This window comes from Ziziphus jujuba, chromosome 5 (assembly GCF_031755915.1).
Source record: "Ziziphus jujuba cultivar Dongzao chromosome 5, ASM3175591v1".
Lineage (NCBI taxonomy): Eukaryota > Viridiplantae > Streptophyta > Magnoliopsida > Rosales > Rhamnaceae > Ziziphus > Ziziphus jujuba.
Genome location: NC_083383.1, coordinates 835,015 through 853,575, shown reverse-complemented (window position 1 = coordinate 853,575; position 18,561 = coordinate 835,015). Strand labels below are relative to the sequence as shown.

Genomic DNA, 18,561 nt, shown 5'->3' with positions numbered 1-18,561 from the left:
CTCGGCCAATCAAACAATCACACAACAACAAGGCTATATTTGCTACAGTAATAAATCTACTCTGGCCACTCTGCAATCCAATTGCTAGCCCCATAAAATTCATTCATATGTATAAATATAATGTCCAATGTCGAAAGAACTTTTGCCAGTGACACAAGAAAACCAACGAAGATGCAGCAACACAAGATTATATGTACGAGAATTTATAACCGAAAATTGATGACACTAGCTAGCTATAGCTGTAGCTATGAATGATTACAAAAAGAGAAATAAAGAAAAAGTTGCAAGCTTAGCTTTACAAGCAGTCGAGGAATCTGCCATGATCCAAACCCTCCAAGCCTAATCAATGTAAATGTAAAATGTACTCAGCCTCCAGGTGTATATGTTGTCCAAGAGAAAGTAAAAACAGAGAGACGACCTTTCCAAACGGGTTCTTATACAAAACCTTGTATATATGCATATGTATATATATTGCTAATAGCTATGCAGCACCACCCACTCCATTATTGCGAGATGAATTATGTGGAAGTATTATATCAAAACCAGTATTGAAAGATCTAAGCAACCATTTTCCATCAGCTTCATCATCATCATTCTCATTCTCTTCTAACGATCTTCCTTTGGTTTCAAGTGTGAAGAAATAAGTGACAAACATTCCCAAAATACAGACTCCACCCAATATGACCAATGAGGCAGTCATTCCTATTGCTTTAGGATATCCATCCTCCTTTTTATTATGAGAAGCCCACAAGAAGCCGACCGATCCTATAATGGCCCCAACTTTCCCGGAAGCCCCCGAAATGCCGTGACATGTAGATCGGAACCTCGCCGGAAAAAGCTCTGCAGGGACTATAAAGGTGGTTGTGTTGGGACCGAAATTTGAGAAGAAGAAGGTTAGGCCGTAGAGGATCATGAAACCGGCATTGGTATGCTTGTTCCAATACATGTAGTAGGGAATCCCAATGGAGAAATAGACAATGGCCATGATGAAGAAGCCCATGACCTGGATTCTGACTCGTCCAATCCGGTCGATGAAATAGACAGTGAACCAATAACCGGGAACGGTGGAACAGATGGCAATGATAGTTTGGAGCCTTGCAACATAAAAAACGTCTTTGAAGGCGTTGACATCGTGTTTGTCTTTGAGATAGCGCTTGTAGATTTGAGACTGGAAGAGGTTGCTGCTGTAGAAAACGATGTCCACCAGCAGCCAGGCGGTGCAACAGGCGAAGAGGTCGCGGCCATGGCGGCGGAAGAATTTCTTGGAGAGAAGGGGATAGGAGGGTGGATTAAGAAGAGGCTGGGGTTCATCCTCTGCAATCTGCATTATAGAAACGTCAAGGACTTTCTCCATGTCCTTGGCGGCTTGGAGGACATTTTGCTCAACAAGAGCTGTGTACCTGCATAAATAAATTTAGAATGAGAATTGAGAATGAGCCACTCTCAAATTTATTAATTACTTTACTTACTCCATTTCAAACTGAAATTCAATGCCTTTTTTTTTTTTTTTTTAATTTTTTATCCAATATTTCTGTGTAGAATATTAGAAAATTAAATTATCTATGTTATGTTTTAATTTTCAACCAATTACCCTATATAATTTTGAAGCAACAGCAACCACAAGCAGAGGGGACTTTCTTTGTAAGTTTAAGTTTGTAACAAACAAAAGTCCCCAGATAGCAACCAGTATATAACTCATTCATCATGTCCACCAATCATCTGATGCAGGCAGCAACCAGTATAGAGTCTTTAGACCAAATCAAATTCCAATTTAATTTAATTTACTTAATAAGAATTTGGAGGAAGGAGTAGTCTAGTAGAATAGTTGTTTTTTTTTTCTTTTTCTTTTTCTTTTTTTTAAATAAAAAAATACAGTACCTCGCAGTTTCAGGCATCATCATACGCCAATAGTAAGTTAAGGCAGCGGGAATTGCACCAATCATGAGTATGACTCTCCATGCAATATCAGCCTCGTTGGGAGTGGGCTTGTCTTTTCTATCTGCTTTAGATGCCGCGTCAAAGATGGAGCAGACCACCATAGTTACGGTGGAGCCGGCCAGAATCCCAATCCCCTGCATCGAGAACACCGCCGCTATAAAAGACCCACGCGTCCTCTTGTTGGCGAACTCCGACATAATGGTGGCGGAGAGGGGATAGTCGCCGCCAATCCCGACGCCCAGGATGAACCTGAAGAACCCCAGGCTGGTCAGCACGCACCCCCTGCTTCTGCAGATGGAGAATCCGCATCCTATGGAGCTCAGCACCATCAGCATCAATGCCAGCCCGTACACCCGTCGCCTTCCGATTCGGTCTCCCAGCCTTCCGAACACCACCTGCCCTATCACCGTCCCCACGAGAGCCAGCCCCACCAGAGTGGAAACCACCACCGGCGGCACCTGGTATTTGTTCTCGGCGTCCTCGTAGTACACCCTTCCGATGAATCGCATGATGGGGACGATGCAGAAGAGGTCGTAAGCGTCCGTGAACAGCCCCATGCCGGCGATGATGATGGCCTTGAAGTGATACCATTGAGTCCTCGCCGAGTCCAGCGCTGAAAGCACCTTTAACGCCATGCTTTTACTTTCAATTTTGGTATTTGTTTTTCAATTTCAATACCAATTTTGGAGACGGAGCCTTTTCTTTTTTTTTGGGGGCCGGCGCGGAGTTGGGTTTTTAATAAAGTTCTATTTATCTATTTATTTATTATATATTAATATTAAAAGCGGTCGTTTTGTTTGGGAACTCTCTTTTTTTTTTTTGGTTTCGGAAGGAAGAAAAGTCAGTCAATCTAACGACGCAGTCACAGGCAAGAAGAGGCAGAGGGTAATTTCGTGGAGGTCGACGATGATGTGATGTGATGTGATGTGATGTGATCCAAGGAAGCAAGGGTGGACTGTTGACTGAGAGTTCATGATTCTATGAATATGCGGATCCATGCTTCTTCATTTGCGTCACACATGTAATATTATAAGGATCATAATTGGCGTAGAAAGATAATTCAATGTGCATTTCGGTTGGACTTTTTTGAACTAGGATGGGCGATGCGAGCTGTGAATTGGGATTGATTTTGACATTGTTTGCTCCTTTCCTCGCTTCTTGTTCCAAGGACTCTTACGTTTGGTTAGGTGCATTCTCCTGCATTTGGTTTGGTATCTTGGAATATTTTCCTACCCCCTTTTTTTAAATGGTTAGGTAGTTCTTTTTTCGATTTTAAAATCATACAATTATACTGTTCGTTAGAATTTTTAAGTTCTACACTTCTATCTGTGTCGAAAATGTCAACATTTCCCCTTTTTTTTCATTATCCATTTTTCTTTTTTGTTTGTAAGGAGATGAAACGGTAGTTTCAATGTAAAGCACTTTATCAACATCTACGAATATGCGGATTTAAATTTTATGGACGAGGAGGGTTTACTATTGCCAATAACAACTTGAAACTTATAATAATGTCCACTTTATAAGATAAACGTGAAAATTGACAAATGTGTGCCATGTTGGTAGGTAGCTTGTCATCCTTTTCTTATTCTTCTCTCTCTATATATATTACACTCTTTTATTTTGTATTCATTTTTCCCGTTCGTACCAAATATCTTGTACGTTAAATGTCTATTTGAAAAGTAATGGTGCTAGGGCTACGGCAAGTTTTCACTAAAACCTTGTAGTGGAATTTGTATCCTCTCCTCTACGGTTAAAAAAAGCACATAGACCGTGGCTATAAGCAGGAGTAGGCTGGACCATGTTTAACTTCAAAAAATGAATTGTTCATTCATAGATCAGTAAGTATTTCTTTCTGAAGAGGCCAGTTTCTTTTCTTTTCTTTTTTTATTATATATATATATTTTTTTTTTTATTTATTGAGGAGTAAAGACACATATGGCAATTAGACGATGCATAAATGAATAAGATAAAACCTAAATAGGAGGTAATAATAGAGTGAATTTGTCAGAGGGTATTCCATTTTCTGGAATGATAAAGATAAATATGGATTTCAAAAACTTCTTTATTAAAAGATAAAGTAATCGTTACTCGACAACGTAAAATTGATTTAATCTAACCTTAATTTACGTATCCCAAAGCACTATTTAGCCCTACGACTCGTTTTTTACTAGCTTATTTTTACCCAATCCTAAACCTAAAATGTATTTCCATTAATTCTATGACAAACCAAGCTGCCACAAGAATTGTGGGTTGGACTTTCATTATGGCTATAGGCTCCAAGACAAATATAGCGTCCGTGTGGACCACCTTATGGTGGTGACACAGGGTTTGGACCATGTTAATTGCTAAAAGACCCTTTTTTTTCTTCTTCTTTTTTTTTTTTTTTAATGAAAAATTGCTAAAAAAACTTGACCAATAAACAAAACAATAAATCCACAATGACCACGTCCACCAAAAAAAAATAAAAAATAAATAAATAAATACACGATGACCCCCCGGAAAAACAGTTCACTGTAATTCTATAGTAATACGACTAGGATGTTTGTATTCCCTTTCGGTTGAAATTTAACCATTATTACATCCTCTCAGTTGCATTGCTCCTCTTATTCAAATATTATATTCGATATTCAACACTTCGCAGAAAGGCATTGGGCAGACTGACTTTCATATATAAATCTCCGCAATTTCGCTCCATCAACGAAAAAGGAATTCGTGCCATAATTTCCACATCATATTCCAGCTCACCTTTGAAATTTATTACACTGCCATTAGCTATAAAATGCAAAAGGTCTTTGTAACTCAACCGCCTCATTTTCAAACTGGGCTACTAAAGACTATATGCAAAGTTTAGCATATAGTTTCGAACAACAAAATCCAAAAACTGTCACAAATTGTTACAAAAGTAGAGACTACAGAAACCTATTGAAAGTCATGATAAACAATTGTGCAGGTGTATGAACATCTCTAAACCAAATCAAGCAAAGTAAACGTTGACATTTGATGTTTGGTACATTTATGTCCAATCTTTCCCAGAACACACAATATAAAAATAGTCATTTTGCAAGTCAGTTAGGAGTATCTGTGGCCAACCATCTATCTCTTCTCCCCTACCTGCAGGAAACAGAAAAAGAATAAGAAGAATGCATTGCCCTGGAAAAAGGAAAGCTAAATGAATAAAGGTCAAAAAAAACAAACAAACATCTTATGCAAAGTTCACTGGTGCGACTGATATTGTTGTGCTGAGTGTGTCTTGTATTTCATAACCACCACTTCCAAGATGCCATCGGGCCGAAAATTAGGAGAAAACAAACGGGGGTCTACAGGACCAGGGAGATTGAAACAAATGGAAAATGGACCGGGTGGGCATAGTTGCTGCACTTTCATCTGATAAACAGTCGATGAGTCCCTCAACAGCCCAACTCCTGTCATCACTCCTTCAATATGAACTCTCCCATCGCGTTGGATCTGACATTTCATCTTACCTGTTGCAACAAATCATTACCCTTTTAGAGAAAATAAATTACCAATGTAAAAATATCCGATATAATAATTAAAAAGATTCGAGTAAGGGAAAGATAAAATAAAATCCATTTAAGCTTTGTTTATATGGAACTAACTCACTTTGATCTTTGCGGACACCAGGAAGTGCCAATCGGAAAAGATAGGCATTTTCACTCTCACCAATGTCAACAAGACCAACAGGAGGCCCAGCACTCCCTTCCTTTGCTGTTCCAGTTAAAACAATGGAGGGCTTCAATTGTGGTTGATCAGCAGAACTCTGTTCATCATCCACGCTACCATCCATCTACACATTTTTTACGACATTTAAGCAATTAATCAAGCTTTGTGAAAGAGAGTAGGGGATTTGAATTGCATGATATGTATTTTTGAAGCTTCAAGGAACTTCAAAATTGTGTATCCTGCATCCTGATATTTTTTGTGAAATTCAGATTGTGGGAGGTTGAAGGCAGAAAGAGATGATGATGATAAAAAAGAAGGAAGAAGATAATTTATTCATCAGCTGGCAAAAGAAAAAATCAAATGATTTATTCATCAGCTGGTAAAAGAAAGAATCAAGTTTATACATTGGATTCCAGAAGTTGATAAACCACAGCCTCACCGTTCATTGTACAAACACTTTTATCATCCTTCATAATATTATATGTATTGGTGGATTGAAGGCACGTGTTTGAAAGATTAATACGGTAAAAATAATCGCTGTGAACTTTCACCAAGAAAAGAAATAATAATAATAATAATAATAATAATAGCTAAGAGGTACAAAAAATAAAATAAAAAATAAAAAGAAAGTAACAAACAATTTCAACTCCTCGCAAGGGAAAAGGGAAAAGGGAAAAGAATGCCCTCTATCTCCCTCTGCGGCCATAAGGAGAGAGCAAAAGAATAGTGAAGAAAGAGAGAGAGAGAGAGAGAGAGAGGCAAATCAGGACACAAAACGACGACGTAGTTTCAATTTGGGAGTTTTTTCTTTTAGAGTGAATGAATGAGCAAATTTGACATTAAATGCCAAGGAGTTAAACCCTAAAAAAAATCCCATATTATGAGCAAATCAAACTCTAATTTAATACTGTAAATATTAATTTTTTTGTGGGCAATATGAATAAATTCTTACTCGCTCTCACGCACGACACGAGGGCTATGAATATGCGATGGGTGCCGCTGGATAAACGACGCCGGCGTCGATGATTGATAGAATACCGGAGTCACTCAGTTACTGCGGAGGATGCCTGCGGCTGTGGCACCGCGGGAATTTAAAGTAACGGAAGAAATGGCGCAGCGCCACCATTTCCTAAAACCACCCAATTATTCTTTGCCACTTGCCATCTCCTACTGCGCCCGCCCGCCCGCTAGACATAAACGTTCGTTTCTTCCACTCTCGACTTTCCGCAATGGAATGACGTCGTATTGTCTAACTCCCTTTTTTTTCTTTTTTATTTTATTCCTCATATATATATATTTTTTTTAATAAAAGAAAATAGTTTCATTAATTAGGAAAATGAAGTACAATAATCAGCTTGGATAGCACTAATAAGCCACCGTGGGCCTACTTCAAGCCAGGTTTCTAAAACATTTAACCCAGTAGCATAATTCGCAATAGAATGAGCTATAGTATTAGTTTCTCTTGGATTAAAAGAACAAACCAGAGAATTATTATTGGACAGCAGTGCTTGTATATTTTCAACCAAGAAACAGAAAGGATCCAATTGGTGCCCAATACTCCTCTCATTCACTAAACACAGTCCGAAGACAATCACTAACAATTTCCCCACAAGTAAAACCTGCTTCCAAATAGAAAATTAATGCTTCATGAATTGCCAAAAGCTCTGCATAAAGGACTGGCTATGAACCTGTGAAGGGTTTAGCCAAAGCCCCCATCAGTTCACCAGCAGCATTTCTAACAACAACTTCTATCCCCAACTTCTGATTACAGGCTTTGACTGAAGCATCTACATTTATTTTCAAAATATCCCCGTGTGGAGGTGACCAGCAAAGATTTTCTCTTACACATCTACTAACTGCAGAACTGCCCAGTGCTTCTTTATATTCAGAGTTTAAACGAGCTACTGTATCCAAAATGGAAGAATTTGATTGAACGCAATTTCCATGCAATAAGACATTCCTATTATTCCATAAACACCAACAAGTCCATGCAAAAATCTCACGTTGGCAGCTAGACAAAAGATCAAAGGCAGAGTAACATAAACCAGCAAAAGAATCATACGGTCTCCCTTTTAGCTGAGCATAGAAATCATATTTCTTCCATAAATCAACCACTCTCGAACAACCCCATAAGGCATGCAAAGTTGTTTTTGTAACAGATTCACAAATAAAACAGGTACTATTATCAGCAACATGTCTAGAGGCTAAAGAGTTTAAACATGGAATTGCCTCATGACAATAATGCCAGAGCATCATCTTAACTTTATTGGGCACTTGAAGTCTCCAAATATCGCGTCACCAACACAAAACATGTCCATTGCTCGGACCACTAAGCTTACTGCCAATACCAAGTTTTCTTGCTTCCCAATACCCTGTTTTAACAGTATACACACCATTCTCACTGTATCTCCATGCAAAACGATCGGAGCAACCCACTCCACCAATTGGTATGCTCTGGATAATAGCAGCTTCCTCATCAGAGAAAATTAAATTAATAAGGTCCATATTAAGCATGCTACACTGGAATTAGAATCCAGACACCTTGGTGATAAGACATGTGAGCTTCCCGAACGAGGCAACCAAGGATCTTTATATAGACGTATAGAAGTTCCGTCACCAACAACTCGAACTGAAAATCACTGTATTATTAAACATCATCTATCAGCAGGGTAAGTAAAAAATAAATCTGGAAAGATGAGAAACATACGATAGGCCTTCATGACACCTGGCAGAGAAACTCGAAAATAATATGCAACTTTACTAACTCCAACATCCACAACACCGACTGGAGGTCCAACAACCGCTTTTCTGGCAGTCCCAGACAGAACTGTAGATGCACCTGAGATACATTCTTCCACACTTGGAACAGACAAAAGAGGCATAATGGCAGGCCCATCCGACTTGTACGTCCTTGGGAACTCTCCTTCTTCACTATAATGTTTTGACATAGCAACAACATGAGGAAATGCATTGGCAAGGGGTCACATTGGCGCCTTCTCTTAAATTTTTTGATAAACCTCACAGATGAATTACCATTTCCTCACCATTATTCATGCAATCCTGCTCACTGTCTTTGCTATCCTGGTATTCATGTTCAAGACACAAGAGCTCGTCTAAATTTATTTTGAAACTATCCATACCAGATAAAGATTTGAACTTTTCTAAATCATCCTCTTGAATATGTGATGTAACGGGATCACCAATAAAAACAATTCCTTTAATGATCCTGAAACTTGTATGATACCATATCTGTTCATGAAGATTCGGAGCAAAAAAACTTGTGAATTGCCAACCATTACTTGGCAAACTAAGACTGCCCTTCAGATACTTATGCAAAATATTTCGTCCCAATCGCAGTCTAGGATGAGCATTTCTCAGGACATAGTAGTATAAATTCTCCAAAAGAGACATACTAACGTACGATGGGCCCAAGTCACTCAATACATATGAGGATGAACCTTCAGCTAGTCTTTGAAATAGCGAGTATTAAGGGTTATCAGACTTGATATCAGGACCTAAATAAGTTCCCATGATGAAGTTAAGCAAAAAGTGCTGGTAATCAAATGACGGTTTAACTGAACCTCTAGGACTGTCATTTTTATGTTGCAACTTCATGCTCGATCTTGTAGCCTATTCTTTAAAGAATAATTGAACCCTACAGAATCACAAAAGGTAAACTAAATCAACCACAAAAGGGAAAATTATGTAAACAAACAAACACACACGAGTAATTTATCAAACAAATCATGGTTAGATTCTCAGAGGAACTTGTAATCAAAGTAGTTCTAAAACTTGTAAGGAAAGTAGTTCTAAACTCAACTCAGATAAGCATTAACGATAGCCAACTGGGTTGGATACATGGTTCGCTTATGCCATCCTCTTCCTACCAAAAACCAAGATGATAATTTTGCAAGAAAATTTCGTAGAGTAAAAAATGGTAGAGGACTGTAAAAGATACTAGCACAATAATCATATAAAAGAAAATGTTCAAAGTTTGTAACAAAAGAAAAGAAAAGGCTTTGGATCGGCTGGACACATGGTTCTCTTATGCCATCCTATTCCTACACTAAAATGGGCGGCGGGCCTTTTGATCCAAAAAAACTAAAAATAAAAATAAAGAACGGGCGGACCATAATCCCTAAATTCCAAAAAAAATCAACTAAGGATCCAAAAATCAAAACTCAAACCCTCTATAAAGTGGAGTATTTGGCTAAAAATTCTGACTTACTCCCTCAGTGTTGCCGCTGGTGAGACGATGCCGTCAGAAGATTGCGCTTCTCTGGTCCCCTACGGTGACCACTGAGCAATGAGCAATGTTGAGTGTCAAATTTCGAATCAGTTGCTGAGTCCCGTGTGGAAAAGCAGGAGGAGGGTGGAGTTGTGTGATTCATTCAAGTACGAAACCTGTGGGTTCAGCGTATCCCTTGGTAAACACCCAATCACGGGCTGCCAAGTCAAAGCACGGGTGTGTCCTTCTGGACTTGGAGGAGATGTTTGGGTTTCCCCATAGAGCCCTTTGTGGGACAGTAATAGGCACTGTAAAAATATTATATATAACAAAGAATTATTAGAATGGTAAGCTTGTTTCATGTATTATACAATTTTATGGAATATCAGAAAGTTGTCAAATTATTCAGCATACAATGTGACACATGTGTACTAATTTGGACATGTATGTGGTACACAATTCCAAGAAAATGAGTCGTGTTTTAAAACTTTACATGTCATATTATTAATGCCCAATTCAGCAAACTAAAGGGAATTTAAAATTGTCACTTTTCATACTCATAGGCTCATCTAATGATACAACTATTAAAAAATTTAAACCATGATAATTCATCCATTTGACATTCCTTTTTTACATTACCATCTGTAAAGTGAATAGCAATTTTTACCCCACACAAAATGAAACTATATTCATTCTCCCTCTCTTGTTTTCTTTTTCATTGGAAGATAGTTTCACTGGAGGGTATGGTTCTTCTTCTACTTTGAAAGTAAATATAGTTTAGGGTTTCAAAATAATTTCTCAATTGAGAAATTATTTTGAAACCCTAAACTATATTTACTTTCAAAGTAGAAGAAGAATCAATAAAACATATTTGGCATATGATAATCTAAATATTTATTATTAAAAAGTTTATTTTTTAAAATTTTAATATAAAAATTATTAAAATTAAATGTCTCTAATTATAAATTTGTGGTTACAAATAACGGCATTTAAAAAAAATATATTAATTTGGTTATTTTTGGGATAATCAATTAAACTTCCTTATCAATTTTATTAAATGACAAAAAGATGAGGAACGTAGGAAATTGAAAATCAAAAGCTAATGGGTGTTGAATTTTAAAATATGGCATTCTCATTATATATATGCACCATACATCATTTTCCAAGTATATGCATAAAGTATTGAATATTTTTTTTTCACTATTTCCATTAAATAAAAAAAGGAGAATTTCTCCAATATGTTGCGTTAAATCTGCTTGTGCTAACAAGAAAGCCATATTACCAAAATTATAATAATAATAAAATAACAAAAAGCCAGCTAAACCATGAGCAGAAAATTGCTTTTAATATATAGATTTAACCAAGGAAAACCAAGGAGATTACCGAGTGGATCTTTCTTGCGCCCTCTATTAGATTTCCAAAATTCAAATTTCATGCAGATTGCAGAGTTATTTTTTTATATTTTTAAGTGAACATTAGTCGTTGATTCGTGGACATGGATGTAGTGATCAAACCGCTCCAGTTTTCATGGAATTTGTGGTGATTGTAGTAACCTTTCACATAAATAAAACATATAAACTACGTGTTAATGACTTTGGCATGCGAGTAAAAGTGCTACACAAAAGTAATCATTCTTCTTTGATGGAGTAATTGCAGCCAAAATCCTATAGACCAAAGGGCAATTAGCGGGAGGATTAGGATTTACGAGGAATCAAACACATCTTTTTCTTTTTGTTTCGCGTACCCAGACTCCTTGCAGACTTCACTTTCTTAAAAACCATAAACTAATTTTATATACGTTATTAGAAACGAAACAGAGACAGTCACTTGGGAAGGTGAAGAAACCGCTAAAACGGTTCAAAAAGCAGAGAGGAATGTCCAAAGTCCAATGATGCGAGATTCTCGAGAAAATGACATGTTTCAGTGTGAAAATTCGAGATGCTGAATCTGGTTGGTTAAAAGCAAATTCTTCGTCCTCCATTCCTGCTGCTGATCCCCAAGCATCTGGGATCGAATCGAATCATTGTCGGCTCCACTGACCCGTTTTCTTTGGGTACCCATGGATATGGATCACACACTGTACAAATTTATGGGGCGAGAGAGGCTCCAACTCTCTCTCTCAGCGCCACATGATCACTATTCACTCAGAGGCTATGGCACCCACACGCTAGCCAACTGTGCCAGCCCACCCTATTTCTTCATGTTATATTTTTTGAAAACCAAAATGATTTTTTCATGATCATTGTAATAAATCTGGTACGCAGTAACAAGAGCACAAACAAGCGGACCTAATTAATTAATTACCATCGGTATTTATATATATATATGTATGTTGGAGGCTGGTAGTATCTTGTATCCAATATTATATGGTATCTTGTATCCAATATTATATGGGCCAAGCAAACCGCAGGGCGCACAAAAAGAAAATACCAAACTTGCTGATGTAGTTTTTATTTGGTCGACTTCATTTTAAGTTTTTATTCTCTTTTTCTTTTTGCACTCTTTTGCTTGCAATATGGACGACCACTATGCATGGTGACTGTGACACAACAACTTTAATAACCCAAGAAATCGTATAAGCATGCCACGTTTCTGCAGGTTGAATATCCATGAAGAAATGGATCATTGGTTTTACAAAATTGTTACTTGTTGGCTATGGCGACATATATATATGGACGGTTGAGATGAGATGATCTATGATCAGCAAATAATGCTTCCTGTTTAAGTATGAAGTTAATTGTCGATTGTACTTGTAGTCTTTTCCTTATAGATATGTTCCCTTTCGAGAGAGACGAGAGTGGCCCAAGTGTAATAATATGTTAATTGCTGTTGCTCCCAACCCAAAGATCCCCCCGATCAGATCGTGAAAAAAGCCAAGTTGGACTCGTCAAACCCAATCATTTCAAAGTGCTAGCTTCAACACACCAAGCAAGCCTTGAACCTCTCTCTCTCTCTCTCTCTCTCTCTCTCTCTCTCTCTCTCTCTCTCTCTCTCTTCTCTTCTACTAAAGAAGTCCTAACCGTTTTCCTTCTTCTTATCTGGTTTTGCCATATATGTTTATTAAATAAATATTCCTTTACCTTTCCCTTTGAACCAAAAAAAAAGGGGTGGGGGGGGGGCAAAGCAAAGCAGACAATTTTGCCTCGTTCTATTACCAGTCTACCTAGACCCAAAAACCAAGACCCCACTTTACTGTTTATTCCATCTTTTCTAGGATGTTCCCTCTCTTATATATAGCCGCCTGACATTCCCGACCTGTTTCATCCATAATTCCGCTCCTTTGATTGTTTCGAATCCACTCTTTCTTTCACTTTCTTCCTCTTGTTCTAATATTTTCTACATCAATCACTCATCACTAATTTCCAGTCTAGACTTGTTGCATACATACATACATACATATATATATATATATGGAGGTAACTATTTCTTTTAATTCTTTTCGCAAATCCATTCCCTAAGATATTTGTCTTCAGCATACAGTAGCTTCAATTTTCTTAATTATTAAGGGGAATTTTTAGTTCTATTGTTTGTTTCATGGGAAACTGATTAAAGTTGCCTTGATTCATGATGAGATCAAGAGGCATTGATTGATCTGCATCTGTTCCATTCCCCATTCCCAACAAAAAATCATCAAATAACATAACATTACCTTTCTTATCTTATATAGATGTCCATTAACTTTGTGGTTGCAGAGTGTTGAATTGAAGGTGGAGATGGTTGGTATACATGAGAAGAGGCTCAGGAAATGCCTATCAAAATTAAAAGGTTTGTTTTGTGCTCTTTATTGATTCTGTATCTTTCTTCCAACCAGCTGCGAAGCAATATAAATATACACATATATATATATATATATATATATATATATATAATTTCTTTGTTTTCTGTGTTTATTATTATTAATTTTTTAAATATTATTAAAACAGGGATAGAAAAAGTGGAAGTGGATGCAAACAGTCAGAAAGTAGTGGTAACAGGTTATGCCCACAGGAACAAAATACTGAAAGCAATAAGAAGAGGGGGTTTGAAAGCTGATTTCTGGTCTGCCCAAAACGAGCTCCTCCATGCTTATGCCAGTGCCAGTTATGGAAGCTTGAGATTCAGCAACTTCAACAACTTCTTCTAGAAGTTTCTTTAACTCAACCCCTCAACCCTTATCCCTGTCCCTTGTGTGTTTGTGATTTTCCATATTATTATTATTTTTTTGATATATTTTTATTTTTTAATGCCCCTTTTCCCCTTTTCTTTTACAAAAGGAATTGCCACATGTTAAATTGAATTGATGATACATAGAGTGAAACAAAAGGATCTAAGTTTTTGCAGCTTTTGCCAACTTCTCTTCTTTGACTCAAAGAATCTGAATGGATGATATAATTGATAATAGAGATTATATACATATATATATATATATATATATATATATATATCAATGTGAAACTTCATAATCTAGATTCTCCTTCTATGGGTTCCAAAATTTCCAATCATAGATTAATGATCATGACATGCAAGTATCTTTTTCTTTTGTCATGATGAATGACTTATTTATTTTATTTTTATAGGCGGCACAAGGCAAAATATCCAAATTCCAAAACCTACCTTTCTTTTTTTTTTTTTTTTTTTTTTGGGGGACCCAAATTGATGTCTTTGCCATGGTTACCTTTTTATCTAGTACATATTAGTATGCATGACCACAAATTCTTAACATTTTACTCTTATTTTATTTAACAAGAAATCTGTGCATTGAGATAACAATTGGTCATATATTTAAGGGCGAAAAATAAAGTAAAGGAAAACTCCATTTTGACCTTCTGATTTTGCCTTTATATTTAGTTAGATCTCACGTTTTTTTAGAAACCTTTAACTTTCTATATATATTAAAAAATATATGTTTGTTAATTTTTATCTATAAATTGTCTAAATTATATTTTTCAATTTTTAACATTGTTTGGTCTTACAATATTAAAATTAATTAATAAAAATTTACAAATAAATTTATTTTTGATAAATATAAAAAAAAATTAAAAGTCAATATTACTCCGTATGTTTTCATTTTGTACTTTATATTGTACTTTTTACAAACAATCTTTATGAATATGGAGAAAAGATCTCAACGAATATTTTTTAAATATAAAATACAATTAAAACAAAATTGAAAAAAAATCAAATGAACGAAATATGACTTATAATTAATTTAAATATTCATTGAAAGGATGCAACAATATTGATGTCACTCTAAGAATGGTGAAAACATTATGAAGGCGCTGATGGATGAGAAAATTCAAATTGTTTAATTACTCAAAAGCAATACAATTTAACCCCACAAACATGATAAACTAAAGCCCACTTTAAGATACACTTACAAAAAAAAGTTCTAATCTCATTCAAGAAAGCGCATAGATAGAGTGTTGTTTATGTTTAGCCCGAGTAGCGCTTTGGAAGTTGTGGACTTGACTTGGAAGCTCTTGGATTAGATTTGGAAGCTCTAAGTGAAGGATGAGCATGGAAAAAGATCAAGGGCTGCTACTAACTAAACATGGATGAAAGAGCATGCAATTTAATTCTTAACAACAACGTATAAAAGATAAAATGAAGTGCACAAGATATATTAGGTCTGACTTGGCACATGGCCTGCAGGCACCAAAACAGATTATAAAGAAAGAAAACGTGTAATATTTATTTTCATTTCCACAGTTTTTAGAAAAAAAATATTTATATGATGGGTGCGAGGCCAAGAATCTATAATAGAAGATGGAGAATTGAAGAATAAATGCAGAGGCAGTAAGAAAATTTGAAAAGAAGAAATAAAGAGGGGAAAAAAAAAGAAAAAGAAAAAGAAAAAATGCACTTAAGCGAGAACGAAGGCATAGAGGGCAACACGTTCGTCGTCAGCGGTGGGTTGGGATTTGTGGGTTGGGCTCTGTGCTTGGAGCTTGTCCGAAGAGGTGCTCGCTCGGTCAAAGCCCTTGACCTTCGATCCACCTCGCCTTGGTCCAACGATCTCCACAAACATGGAGTCCACTGCATCCAAGGTGCGTTTCTCCGATATCAGATCACATCCGTCTTCAGTTTGCATATTTTGACATTGCTGCTGCAATTTGGAGGTCCATCATTGGGATTAGGGATTTGATATTCATCAAGTTTCACCCTTTACCTTTAGGGTTACGTTTCTTCTTCTTCTTTTGGTCAATCGGTCTTACAGTCACTCTTTACTTTTTCTTTTTAGCAAATTAGCCATGGCTTTTTGTCAAACTCCCTCCAAATTTCTATCTCTAACTTGTTAAAAAAACTACAGGATACCATTTCTTTCTGAAAGAAAAACAGTAAAAAGAAAATTGTTTCTTTTTGTTTACATGGTGGAAAATAACGAGTTGTTTGCACTGAAACTACAATGCATGAATTAATTTATTTGGATGCTTTAAAGAGTAGTTGCTATTATCCTGTCCTCGGGTAGGAAAAAATGCTAATTTGTAACTCTTTTTGGTGTTTTGCTCAGCATGGATCTTACATTAGTAGTACAGGCATGCTTTGAATCCCTTCTTTTTGGGTCCTGGTTGGTTATATGCTTTTCTTCGACTTGACCCAAATTGAAATAATGATAGGTGATATTGTCCAAAAGAAGGATGTTGAAAGGGCTGTCCGCGGTGCGGATTGTGTTTTCCACATTGCTTCATTCGGCATGTCTGGAAAAGAAATGCTGCAAATTGGCCGTGTGGATGAGATAAACATAAATGGAACCTGCCATATCATAGATGCTTGCCTTGAGTATGGGGTACAAAGACTTGTTTATGTTAGCACGTACAATGTTGTATTCGGTGGGAAAGAGATCGTGAATGGAAACGAGACCTTGCCTTATCTTCCAATGGATGACCATGTTGATCCATATGGACGTGGTAAATCCATTGCTGAGCAGTTGGTTCTAAAGAGCAATGGTCGTCCCTTGAAGTAAGTGATTCGATTGTGAGATTACTTCTGCTGTCCTTGTAAGTAATTTGCAGTTGTGGTTGTGGACTTTGTGGTTTGGTATTTTGTTTTACCATATTGATACTGGGAACTGAAACCGTCTAGACCTCTCATCATTTATAGCATTAACGTGCTTGATATTGATATTGACTGGATTTTCCCACTGTACTTGCATTTTAAGTATTTGGTTGTCTCCATGCTTGATAGGAAGAAGAATGGGAAATTTCTTTATACCTGTGCAGTTCGTCCGGCAGCTATTTATGGACCTGGTGAAGAAAGGCACCTCCCGCGTATAGTTTTCCTGGCAAAGTTGGGCCTACTGCCATTTAAAATTGGGGATCCAAGTGTGAAAACTGACTGGATATATGTTGATAACCTGGTACTCGCATTAATATTGGCGAGCATGGGACTTTTAGATGACATACCTGGGAAGGGGAGACATCCAATAGCTGCTGGCCAGCCATATTTTGTATCTGATGGTAACAATGAACCACTTTCATAACTCTTCTAATTCCTCCCTCTTTTAAATTTGTGGTCCAGGACTATTGTTGATTGAAGGCACATAATTGATTAAAATGAAACTTGAGTTTATACGTTGTCAGCAAAAAAAAGAATAATAATAATAAATTGGGATTTAAAAGTTTTAAAGTGTCCTACTTCTTTTTTTTCTCTTTTTCGTTTTTTTTTTCAGGCTCTCCCATCAACACTTTCGAGTTCGTCCGGCCTCTACTTAGAAGCCTGGGTTATGACCTACCTAAAACTTCCTTAGCTGTCCAACATGCTCTTCTTTTGGGCAGGATTTTCTGGGCAATCTATACGATGTTATATCCATGGTTGAATAAATGGTGGCTTCCTCAGCCCTTGATCCTTCCTGCAGAAGTATACAAGGTTTGTTTAATATCTCTCTGTCTCACATGCAACCTCAAGGTACTCTGGGTTATACATGCTTAGTGCCACAAATGAAATCGGGAAGAAGTAGTGGGATGGGGGGAGGGGAAGAATGTGGTGCCATCCATTCTGAGAAACTGTTGGATGGCGAGTCAGATCTTTTCTTTTTGCAAATTTAGAACTTTCAGCAGTTACTGAATTAATAATGTTGTTATTCACAGGTTGGTATCACCCATTATTTCTCCTTCCTTAAAGCTAAGGAGGAACTTGGTTACATTCCAATGGTAACTCCTCGGGAAGGCATGGCAGCAACAATCTCATATTGGCAAGAGAAGAAAAAGAAAAGCATGGATGGACCAACCATTTACGCATGGCTATTTTGTGTGATCGGAATGACTACATTATTTTGTGCAGCTTATTTACCAGACATAGGACCTGTGCCACTCTTGAGAGGATTTAGCCTTTTCATCTTCAGGTCAATGTGGATAATGAGGATGGTGTTCCTTCTATCTGTGGCAGCTCATATTGGGGAGGCTGCATATGCATGGCACCTGGCTAAAAGGGTGGATCCGGCTAATTCAAGAGGATGGTTTTGGCAGACTTTTGCTCTTGGGTTCTTTTCCTTGCGTTTTCTCTTGAAGAGAGCGAGGAAATTAGCCTAGATTCTCATTTTGTATTCTATTGGATTTATGTATACCCGTGTAAAATTCAAAATTTCTCTTCGTGCAAGGAAATATGTCTTCATGTTCAAAAATTCTGTCCCAAAGAAAATGTAAACAACGATATTTTCTCAGCTTTCCGTATTCCATATTTGCATTGGAAGAGCAAATGGTAGTAAACGTAATTTTCGTGAGATTCCAGTGGACTTC

The 18,561-nt window shown here is 36.9% G+C and overlaps 4 protein-coding genes across 5 annotated transcripts; 2 read left to right on the top strand and 2 right to left on the bottom strand.

The window, feature by feature from the left end:
• Positions 1–71: 71 nt before the first annotated feature.
• Positions 72–2,760, bottom strand: LOC107419812 (probable inorganic phosphate transporter 1-9). The gene is made up of 2 exons (XM_016028625.4): positions 1,879–2,760; positions 72–1,400 (listed from the first exon to the last, which is right to left on the bottom strand). The coding sequence occupies exons 1-2, from the start codon at positions 2,571–2,573 to the stop codon at positions 482–484; spliced, it is 1,614 nt and encodes a 537-aa protein (XP_015884111.1). The 5' UTR covers positions 2,574–2,760; the 3' UTR covers positions 72–481.
• A 1,912-nt stretch (positions 2,761–4,672) lies between these two features.
• Positions 4,673–10,109, bottom strand: LOC107419815 (increased DNA methylation 3). The gene is given in 10 exon segments (XM_060817010.1): positions 4,673–5,420; positions 5,560–5,743; positions 7,101–7,189; positions 7,308–7,579; positions 7,894–7,991; positions 8,109–8,248; positions 8,327–8,602; positions 8,605–8,661; positions 8,664–9,274; positions 9,848–10,109. Coding segments are annotated over 9 exon segments (1,956 nt in total). The 5' UTR covers positions 9,235–9,274; positions 9,848–10,109; the 3' UTR covers positions 4,673–5,151.
• Positions 10,110–12,873: 2,764 nt separating this feature from the next.
• LOC107419799 (heavy metal-associated isoprenylated plant protein 28) lies at positions 12,874–14,166 on the top strand. Its single transcript, XM_016028611.4, has 3 exons — positions 12,874–13,263; positions 13,540–13,612; positions 13,771–14,166. The coding sequence occupies exons 1-3, from the start codon at positions 13,258–13,260 to the stop codon at positions 13,968–13,970; spliced, it is 279 nt and encodes a 92-aa protein (XP_015884097.1). The 5' UTR covers positions 12,874–13,257; the 3' UTR covers positions 13,971–14,166.
• A 1,130-nt stretch (positions 14,167–15,296) lies between these two features.
• On the top strand, positions 15,297–18,545 carry LOC107419840 (uncharacterized). Of its 2 annotated transcripts, none has more exons than XM_016028656.4 (5): positions 15,297–15,873; positions 16,444–16,786; positions 17,012–17,283; positions 17,496–17,692; positions 17,914–18,545. In XM_016028656.4, the coding sequence occupies exons 1-5, from the start codon at positions 15,684–15,686 to the stop codon at positions 18,352–18,354; spliced, it is 1,443 nt and encodes a 480-aa protein (XP_015884142.1). In that variant the 5' UTR covers positions 15,297–15,683; the 3' UTR covers positions 18,355–18,545. The 2 variants fall into 2 exon arrangements, with proteins under 2 accessions (XP_015884142.1, XP_024930533.1); XM_025074765.3 differs by having other exon boundaries at positions 15,733–15,873; positions 16,338–16,786.
• Positions 18,546–18,561: the final 16 nt, after the last annotated feature.

Bases quoted from the DNA above. Each gene is read 5' to 3' on its own strand.
- LOC107419812 (XM_016028625.4), bottom strand. From the start codon at position 2,573: ATGGCGTTAAAGGTGCTTTCAGCGCTGGACTCGGCGAGGACTCAATGG. The intron at 1,401-1,878 runs GTACTGTATTTT...TTATTTATGCAG, and splicing joins ATGATGCCTGAAACTGCGAG to GTACACAGCTCTTGTTGAGC.
- LOC107419799 (XM_016028611.4), top strand. The intron at 13,613-13,770 runs GTTTGTTTTGTG...TTATTAAAACAG, and splicing joins ATGCCTATCAAAATTAAAAG to GGATAGAAAAAGTGGAAGTG.
- LOC107419840 (XM_016028656.4), top strand. From the start codon at position 15,684: ATGCACTTAAGCGAGAACGAAGGCATAGAGGGCAACACGTTCGTCGTC. The intron at 15,874-16,443 runs GTGCGTTTCTCC...AAATAATGATAG, and splicing joins TGGAGTCCACTGCATCCAAG to GTGATATTGTCCAAAAGAAG. The intron at 17,693-17,913 runs GTTTGTTTAATA...TGTTATTCACAG, and splicing joins TTCCTGCAGAAGTATACAAG to GTTGGTATCACCCATTATTT.